The 10,036-nt window shown below is 50.4% G+C and overlaps 1 protein-coding gene across 1 annotated transcript; it reads right to left on the bottom strand.

Annotated features, from left to right (window-relative positions):
* Positions 1-793: 793 nt before the first annotated feature.
* Positions 794-1,581, bottom strand: LOC101019751 (40S ribosomal protein S4, Y-like). Its single transcript, XM_017953570.3, has one exon. It carries the CDS (start codon positions 1,541-1,543, stop codon positions 803-805), a length of 741 nt encoding a protein of 246 aa, XP_017809059.3. The 5' UTR covers positions 1,544-1,581; the 3' UTR covers positions 794-802.
* Between the last annotated feature and the right edge of the window lie 8,455 nt (positions 1,582-10,036).

The following is a 10,036-nucleotide window of genomic DNA, read 5'->3' as shown; positions in this document are numbered from 1 at the left end:
ACAACCAGCTCTCACAAGAACTATCTTGAGGACAGGACCAAGCCATGAGGGGTCCTCCCAGCAGGCCCCACCTCCAACATTGGGGATGACATCTTAGCATGAGACTTGGACAGGGACAAATACCAAACTATATCACTACACTTCTCCAGGTCTTTCGGAGCTGCATTGTACACTTGAGACTATACTACCAAAGAAAGCATATTTGACATCCGTCGTTCACATAAGAGAACGCTTTATACAAAAAGGTAAAGTAATAGAGGCAGAAAAATCAATCGAAACAATGCAAGGAGTGCCAGAGTTGTCAGTATAAGCTAGCAAGTTACAAATGCTGAGAACTTCACACACCCCACTCTACGACTAGGAAGGTGACCACAGGGGTTACTCTTATCTCAGCTGCATATTCCCAAGGCTCTAAAAATCCAGACTTTTTTTTTTTTTTTTTGAGATGGAGTCTTGGTCTGTCACCCAGGCTGGAGTGCAATAGCACAATCTCAGCTAACTGCAACCTCCCTCTCCCAGGTTCTAGTGATTCTCCTCCCTCAGCCCCCCAAGTAGTTGGGATTGCAGGAGTGTACCACCACACCTGGCTATTTTTAGTAGAGATGAGGTTTCACCATGTTGGTCAGACTGGTCTCCAACTCCTGACCCTCAAGTGATCCACCCACCTCTGCCTCCCAAAGTGCTGGGTTTATAGGAATGAGCCGCCACACCTAGCCTCTGTTCAGAACTTTTTTTTTTTTCTTAGAAACAAGAATTCACTATTTGAGGGGGGGAAAAAAAAAAAAAAAAAAGAGAGATGCTGCTACTGCAATTTAGCCACCACTGTTTGGTGGCTAGCCTCTTCTCTCTCTTCAGCAATAGTAAGTCGGATGCCCTTTCTCCTGGGCAGAGAAATCCAAGGTTTACTGCCATTGCCAATGACAAAAATGTTGGACAGCCTCGTGGCAAAGCTGTTGCCACTGGCATCCCTCACATGCACATTGAGCGATCCAGGATGTCTTTGCCTGTTGGTGGTCACACCAACACGACTGAGGCTGGCTCCACCAATCACCATACAGACATTGCCTGTGTGGAATTTGATAAAGTTGATTATCTTGCCAGTCCCTAAATCAATCTTCACAGCATGGTTCACCTTGATGAGAGGATCTGGGTAGTGGATGGTTCCAGTATCATGAGACACCAGGTATGGGATTCCTTTCATCCCCACAGTGCTCTTCCTCCCTTTGCACAGGTTGTACTTTGCCTCTTCCACTGGGATGCGGTAAACAGCAAAACAGCCCTTGGTGTCATAGACCAGGCAGAAATGCTCCCCTGTCTTCTCAATACCAATGACATCCATAAATCCAGCAGGGTATGTGGTAGCCACTCGAACCGTGCCATCAATTTTGATGAAGCACTGCATACGTATATTCTTTACCTCATCTCCAGTCAACGCGTACTTGAGTTTATTCCTGAGGAAGACGATCAGGGGAAGACATTCCCTAAGCTTGTGGGGATCTGTCGATGGACGAGGTGCAAATACACCTGTTAGTTTGTTGAGCATCAGTGCTTCGGCACTGCAACACACTTCAAGTGCTTCTTAGGGCCCTATGGTGAAATCCTGCGACGGAAGATCACAGCTCTTTTTAAGTGCCTTGTAATCCTCATAAACCACAGTGCTTTTAGATGAAACTCCTCTTAAAGACAAGTTCTTGCAGCCTGGGCATATCTCAAGATGTAACTGTACTTCATTTAATCCTCACACAAGCCTGGGAGGCAGTGGTTTTTGCCTTACCGGTGAGGCAGCCAGCCAAAAGCAGCAATGCCAAGAACAACAAAACCCAGCTGATGGAGTGTATTTCCCGTTGAGACCTCTTCCTGTTCGACTCCAAGTCCATGCTCACCGTATTTGGCCATACAGCCCATTTTTATCCTAGTATTTTAGAGATTTTTTTTTCCACTTGATAGATGTTTTTCATAACCAAACTGCATATTGGGTTATGTCTTTATTTGTAAGTCTGAAGTTGGGACTCACCTATTTTGGCCTCGGGCTGATGTGGCTGAATCTAACTGGCCTCCACATACTGTGGGTAAATCCAGGACAAGTCAGAAGGGGAATGAGGCCAGGGCATCCCAGGCTGCAGGCATAAGACTTGCAATGGTGTAGAAATAAGATGCTAGGGGTCCCCAGCGTGGGTGACAGAGGGATGTTGTGGGAGGTAGATGGAGGCTTAGCTGGTGCCACACATTCACCACCCTTGGCCACAGTCTGCCATTGTTACCTCCAGTTGTGTGACTGACAGAGCCCTGCCCCGCCAGGAGCTGGCCTGGGAAGTCAGGGGCCTGTGGCATCCTGAGACCTCATTTGGGTATAGTTTCTCTTGGCTCAACTGCCCATCTGATGGTCCTACTGGCCCAAGTAGGACTAGACCCTTAGGACCTGGTCTCCACTAGGAGGCTTCCAGCTTCACACTTTGTGCCCTGGTGTTTTGAGAGGGAAAGCACCCATGAGCCTGTCCTACTGAGCCATAACCAATGGGACACTTCCAGGACCCCTCTGCTTGATGCTGCAGCTCTCAGCTCATCGTTAGTGGCCTTCTTGGCCTCAGATCTCCTCTCCTCCTGGCCCTGGAGGGCAATTTTTTGTTTTGTTTTTTGTTTTTGTTTTGGTGGGGGCAGGAGATGGAGTCTTGCTGTCACCCCAGCACTGGAGTGCAGTGGCTCACCGTAACCTCCGTCTCCCAGGGTCAAGTGATTTTCCTGCCTCAGCCTCCTGAGTAGCTGAGATTACAGGCACACACCCCCATGCCTGGCTAATTTTTAGTAGAGATAATGTTTCACCATGTTTGTCAGGCTGATCTCCAACTCCTGACCTCAAGCGATCTGCCCGCATCGGCCTCCTAAAGTGCTGGGATTACAGGCGTGAGCCACTGCGCCCAGCCCTGCAGAGAAGCTTCTACCTCAGACATTGAGTAATTTCTCATGTAACGCACGTGTGAGTGAAAGAATCTCCCGAACGAACGCTAGCTTTTCTGAGGACTGTCAGAATGTGAAACAAAAGACAGCAAAGCAGACATGCCTATGAAGGTTAGCATGACTTGCGTGCCAGAGCCTGGAGATGGGGACTCCAAATTTCAGCCACTAGAGAGTAACGAGAACACAGAAGCCAAGGAGAGGTCCTGCCCATGGCTGTTGGCGCTAATCGTGGAAGTGGATGTGGGATCTTCACTCCTGTTGGGCACTGACTATGAAGCAGGCACAGGAGGCTGCTGGGCGACACACTGGTGAACAAGATGACTGACAGAAGGGCCCTGTCCACAGGGGGATTCCACCTTAGCAGTACATCCCAGGAGCAGACACAAAACCCGAGCAGAGGGCAGGCCATGTGACAAAGCCAGAAACACATGAGGGCCGGGCCTGCCCATGAGAAAATATGAAGCCCTGGGAGGGTTCAGAGTTAAGAGCAGCATCAGGCTGGGCATGGGGCTCATGCCTATAATCCCAGGACTTTGGTAGGTCAAGACAGGAAGTTCCCTTTAACCCAGGAGTTCAAGACCATCCTGGGCAACATAGCAAGACCTTGTCACTCCAAAAAAAAAAAAAAAAGCATCATCTGCATTTTAAAAAGTAGGTGAGCTTGGCCAAGCCTGGTGGCTCACGCCTATAATCCCAGCACTCTGGGAGGCCGAGGTGGGTGGATCACCTGAGGTCAGGAGTTCGAGACCAGCCTAACATGGCAAAACCCCATCTCTACTAAAAAAAAAAAAAAAAAAAAAATTAGCCAGGAGTGGTGGTGAGGACCTACTACTGTAATCCCAGCTACTTGGGCCACTGAGGCAAGAGAATCGCTTGAACCTGGGAGGCAGAGCTTTTAGTGAGCACACATCGCACCACTGCACTCCAGCCTGGGCAACAGAGCAAGACTCTCTCAAGAAAAAACAACACACACACACACACAAAAGTAGGTGAGCTTGATACTAATCAGGAAGAGAATTTGGGTAAAGTTGCCCAGGAGTAGAAACCCCCACTTAGGAAGAGAAGCTAAGAGATGGAGTTCTGCCAGCTCAAGGCAACCACTTCAGTTGCTTTCAGTAACACCCCTTCAAGCAGGAAACAAGTTTTTTTTGTTTGTTTGTTCTTTTTGAGACTGAGTATCACTCCCAGGCTGAGGTACAATGGTACAATCTCGGCTCACTGCAACCTTGGTCCCCTGGATTCAGGTGGTTCTCCTGCCTCAGCCTCCCAAGTAGCTAGGATTACAGGAACCTGCCACCATGCACGGCTAATTTTTATATTTTTAGCAGAGAGGGGGTTTCACCAGCTTGGCCAGGCTGGTCTTGAACTCCTGACCTATTGATCCACCCGCCTCGGCCTCCCAGAGTGCTAGGGTTATAGGCATGAGCCACTGCACCTGGCCAACAAGTGTTTCCTTCTATCTGGCGCTGATAGCTGGCAGTTGGAAGCCATACTGTGAGGATCCAGGTCACTCGGATTCCTCCTGTGTTTCTAGAGCCGTTTCCAGTGTCTTGCGGGGCTGCCCCGGTCCACCTGTGTCCAGCCCATCCAGATTTTCAAGCGTTACTCGCTCCCACTTCCAAACCCTGGAATCAAGCCTGGCCAACACGGTGAAACCCCATCTCTACTGAAAACACAAGAATTACCCAGGTGCAGTGGCTTACACCGGCAACCCCAGCACTTTGGGAGGCAGCAGGCAGGTGGATCACTGCAGCTCAGGGATTTCACACCAGCCTGGCAACACAGTGACATTTGTCTCTGCAAAAAATAAGCTTAGCATAATAGCGCTTGCCTGTAGTTCCAGCTACTCAGGAGTCTGGGGTGGGAGGATTGCTTGAGCCCAGGAGGTTGAGAACCATGTTCCTACCACTCCACACCAGCTTTGGGGACAACGTGAGACTCTGTCTCCCCAAAAAAAGAAACAAAAAACAAAAAAACCCTCAAAGAAAAGGAAGACCTAGAACCAGATTCCCAAAAACCCATTAGGAGTGGTTGCACAGGCTGCCCCCAGGAGGGCTAGTGCTTCCATTCTGTGGGACTGATGCTGAGTGTGAGAAGACAGCATCCCCAGAGGCCTATGTCCCTGCAGATTGCTTAAGCCATCACTGCGAGTGAGAAGAATGGGCAGCAGATGGAGGCTTGGACAGAGTCCAGGAATGTGAAGGGCATAGGGAGGACTGCAGTGGTGGAAATCAAGCCAGGCTTTTTCTGTGATCGGCCTGGCTGGGTCAGCTGGTTTGGCTCTGCCGGCCCAGGAGCAGCCTGAAGAGGGGGCACAGGATGGTCAGGTCTGGGCAAGGAAAGGGCAGCTGAGAGGTGCCCTGGTGAGATACCAGCATCCCTGAGGGGCAGCCATTTAGCAGAATGGGTGATCACAGCCGGTGGACACATGACCCCCTGCAGTGGGTCTGCCGCTGGGGATACTCAGTGGCGGCTCCATGTGGTCTCAGGAGGCCCAGTGCTGATCAGAACCACACTCTTAACAGTAGTGGCAGGACTAGTGTGGGGAAAAGAGAGAGAGATCAGCCTGTTACTGTGTCTGTATAGAAAAAAGTAGACATAAGAGACTATTTTGTTCTGTATTTGAGATGCTGTTAATCTGTGACCCTACCCCCAACCTTGTCCTCACAAGAGACATATGCTGTGGTGACTCAAGGTTTAAAGGATTTTGGGCTGTGCAGGGTGTGCTTTGTTAAACAAGTGCCTGAAGGCAGCTTGCTGGTTAAAAGTCATCACCATTCTCTTAATGTCAAGTACCCAGGGACACGCACACTGCCAAAGGTCGCAGGGACCTCTGCCTAGGAAAGCTAGGTATTGTCCAAGGTTTCTCCCCATGTGATGGTCTGAAATATGGCCTCGTGGGAAGGGAAAGACCTGATCGTCCCCCAGCCTGACACCCGTGAAGGATCCGTGCTGAGGAGGACCAGTACAAGAGGAAAGAAGGCATCTTGGCAGTTGTTGGCAGTTGTGATAGAGAAAAGCATCTGTCTCCTGCCTGTCCCTGGGCAAAGGAACCCAATTGTGTGTTCTGTTTACTGAGAAAGGAGAAAACAGCCTTAGGGTGAAAGGCAGGACTTGCTAGCGCAATGCTGCTCTTTATGCACTAAAAAGGTTTATGGAGATGTTTGCATATGCCTATCAAGGTACAGCACTTTTCCTTAAACTTATTCATGTCACAGAGATCTTTATTCATGTCTTACTGCTGACCTTCTCCCTACAATGATCCTATTATCTTGCTACTTCCTTTTCTTTAAGATGGTAAAGATAATTATCAATAAATACTAAGGGAACTCAGAGACCGGTGCGTGGGTCCTCGGTATGCTGAGCGCTGGTCCCTTGGGCCCACTTTTTCTTTCTCTATACTTTGTCTCTGTCTCATTTATTTTCTCAAGTCTCTCCTTCCACCTAATGAGAAACGCCCACAGGTGTGGAGGGGCAGGCCACCCCATCAGACTAGGATCAGCCCTGACAGTCAATAGGCATTGCTGTTCTGCCCTTGGCTGTATACTCGGCTTGAGTTCTCTCATCCGGGAATCAGATAACCCATGAGAGAAAGTCACCATTCTCATCTTATAAATGATATAACTGAAGTTCAGAGAGGTTAAGGGATTTTCAAGGTGCATGAAGTGGTACAATACTAAGAATATGAGAAGTTAACACCCTATTAGAGCAACCACTGACGAAAAGGAACAGCATCTCCAAAACGCTAGTGGATACATTAAAACTGAAACTAGTATTTTTAGGCCCAGTCTGGTGGCTCACACCTGTAATCCCAGCACTTTGAGAGGCTGAGGCAGGCAGATCACTTGAGGTTAGGAGTTTAAGACCAGCCTGGCCAACATGAAACCCCATCTCTACTAAAAATACAAACTAGCTGGGAGTGGTGGCAGGCGCCTGTCATTTCAGCTACTCAGGAGGCTGAGGCATGAGAATTGCTTGAACCTAGGAGGCAGAGGTTGCAGTGAGTCAAGATTGCGCCACTGCACTCCAGCCTGGGTGACAGAGCAAGACTCGGCCGGGCGCGGTGGCTCACGCCTGTAATCCCAGCACTTTGGGAGGCCGAGGCGGGCGGATCACGAGGTCAGCAGATCAAGACCATCCTGGCTAACACGGTGAAACCCTGTCTCTACTAAAAATTCAAAAAATTAGCCAGGTGTGGTGGCGGGCACCTGTAGTCCCAGCTACTCGGGAGGCTGAGGCGGGAGAAGGGCGTGAACCCGGGAGGCGGAGCTTGCAGTGAGCCGAGACTGCGCCACCGCACTCCAGCCTGGGTGACAGAGCGAGACTCCATCTCCAAAAAAAAAAAAAAAAAAGACAGAGCAAGACTCCATCTCAAAAGACATATTTTTAACACAAAAGAGGGCAAGAAAGAAGAGGGACCAAAATAGGGGAGGGAGTGGGAAAGCAAAGTGGAGAGTGAAATGGTAGACCTAAAACAACCATATCAAAAGGCAGAAATTGTCAAAGGGATCAAGATTCACAGGCAAGGCCGAATGATATATACAAGAGTCATTTTAAATATAAAGACACAGGCGGACTGGGCACGGGGCCCACACCTATAATCCCAGCACTTTTGGAGGCTGGGGCAGGTTTGCTTGGGGCCAGGAGTTCTAGTCCAGCCAGGGCAACATGGTTAGACCCCCATCTCTTCAAAAAAAAGTTTTTAAAAGAAAAACCAGCTGGCCACGGTGGTATGTGCCCATAGTTCTAGCTATTCAGGAGGCTGAGATGGCAGGACTGCTTGAGGCCAGGAGTTTGAGGCTGCAGTGAGCTATGATAGCACCACTGCACTCCAACCTAGGTAACAGAGCAAGACCCTATCTCTGGAAAAAAATGAAAGATTTGCCCAAGCTAAGGACAGCCCAGACCTCGCTGGGGCTGGGAAGCAGGGAAGTGTAGGATGGGGACAGGTCCACGGCAGACAAAAGGATTTGGACCCAGAGTTGCCAGATCGTAAAATCTAAGGTCTTTAACCTGTCTGTCCTACCTTCTGGCATGTTCCATGGCAGCGCTCCGAGTCCTGCTGTGGAGCAGTCCTCAGATGTGACACAGCTTCACAGCTGTGCTGCCTTCCCTGGACTAATAATTCCCCACTACTGGCCAAAAATCAGTGACATTTCTTTTTTTTTTTTTTTTTTTTTTTTGAGACGGAGTCTTGCTCTGTCGCCCAGGCTGGAGTGCAGTGGCGCGATCTCGGCTCACTGCAAGCTCCACCTCCCAGGTTCACGCCATTCTCCCGCCTCAGCCTCCGAGTAGCTGGGACTACAGGCGCCCGCCACCACGCCCGGCTAGTTTTTTGTATTTTTAGTAGAGACGGGGTTTCACCATGTTAGCCAGGATGGTCTCGATCTCCTGACCTCGTGATCCGCCCGTCTCGGCCTCCCAAAGTGCTGGGATTACAGGCTTGAGCCACCGCGCCTGGCCGAGGTGACATTTCTCTTAACCTCCCCTCTGCTTTAATACATCCCTCTGATCCCTCCAGCCCGGGGATTCATTCCTCCAGCAGCCGCTGAACTCCTCTGTATCCGATTCTCACACTTGAGCATGCATCAGAATCACCTGGAAGGTGTAATGCACTGACGGCCGGGCCCTGTCCCTACCATTTCTGAATCTGTAGGCCGGCGTGGGGCCTGGGAATCTGCATTGCTAACAAGGTCCCCAAGTGTTCACACTTGGAGAAGCCCCGTGGGCAATTAAGCCCAATGCTTAATCTGAGAAACAGCTCCTGCCTCGAAACCCACCATCGAGCTTGAAGATGGTTGGGTGAAGAGGTGGATCCAATGGAGAGTAATTAGTTTCCAACAGAGGAAGCCCAGGTGCCCTGTGGGAGCACACAGGTGCAGCACCCGCCTCTGGTCAAGGGAAAAGCCCGAGACAAACTTCAGGTGTCACAGAAAGCCAGATGTTCTCATGGAGGCCACCTAGCCCCCTGTCACCCATCATGACTTTGCTTGCGCAGTTTGAACAATACCATTGGTTTTGCCATGTGGCCAACTCTTAAGCATCTCCATAGGGCCACAGGGCAGGCCCCCGGCTGCTGGCATCGCCTGGTCTTATGATCTCAGGCTCCCAGCACCCTCATCACCCAGCAGCCTGTTCCATACCAGCACCTCCTACCTTCTCCCTGACTTCTAGAGGGGAGCACCCCATCAGCTTAGCTGTGCCAGCCCCCTCACCAGCACTGTCACATTCCTGCTTCCATAGATGAATGAATCTTCCAGGCCTTCCCGTGGGTGTTCTGCCTCACAGGGTACATTCACACAACTGCGCCCGCCTCTGAGCCTTTTAACGCCTCTTTCCACCATCTGACAGCAGCGCCAGCATCTCTCCTTTGCTTAGTGTGCTCTGCCTTCTGCCTGCTTCTAGGAGCCATCCGGCAGCACGGTGGCCCACCCCCTAGGGTCCCCAGCAGGGCATTAAGTCCTGTATCCTGGGGAGTACTCCTGAATTGAGAACCCCACCTTTTTCCAGCTTTATGAGCTTTCCCCTTGGTCCAGCTCTCTCAGCACCCGGTTCCTGTCACGTGTGCCCAGTCCCTGCAAGCGCATTTTGGCTCCATTCTGCAGCTGCCTTGGTACAAGGTCCTTTTCCTCCCTTACCAGGCCTGGTGCCTGGTGCCTGATGCTGGGGGTAATGTTCTGCAGGAGGGAAGCCTCCGTCTCCTGGGGGGAGGAGGATACTCTCACCCCTGGTGGGAAGAGTGGCCACTTATGTGCACTCAGGGCTTATGGGCTCTGGGGATTTGAGGTTTTGGGAGCACATCAACCCAGACGTCCGCATCTCATGAACTAGGGCCCTGCCTCTGGCACAGCAGGCTGTCTAGTTGGAGGATTTAACCTTCTTGGAAGCTTGGCTGATCTGACAACTAAATCCTGGGTCTAGTCCTCAGCTTTCTCTACCTTGCAGCTGCAAGATATAAAAACCTTTACGTGCTCCTAAGGAGGCTTTCACCCTTAGCTTTTAATTGCCTGTTAATCACTCTCAGCTTTTTTCATTTTCTAACATCTTTGTGTTTAGCAACAACCACATAGTTTCACTGTGG

The sequence above is a fragment of the Papio anubis genome, chromosome 18 (genome assembly GCF_008728515.1).
Source record: "Papio anubis isolate 15944 chromosome 18, Panubis1.0, whole genome shotgun sequence".
NCBI classification, from domain to species: Eukaryota; Metazoa; Chordata; class Mammalia; order Primates; family Cercopithecidae; genus Papio; species Papio anubis.
The sequence above is the reverse complement of the archived record's forward strand: the minus strand, read 5'-3'. Positions and strand labels throughout refer to the sequence as shown.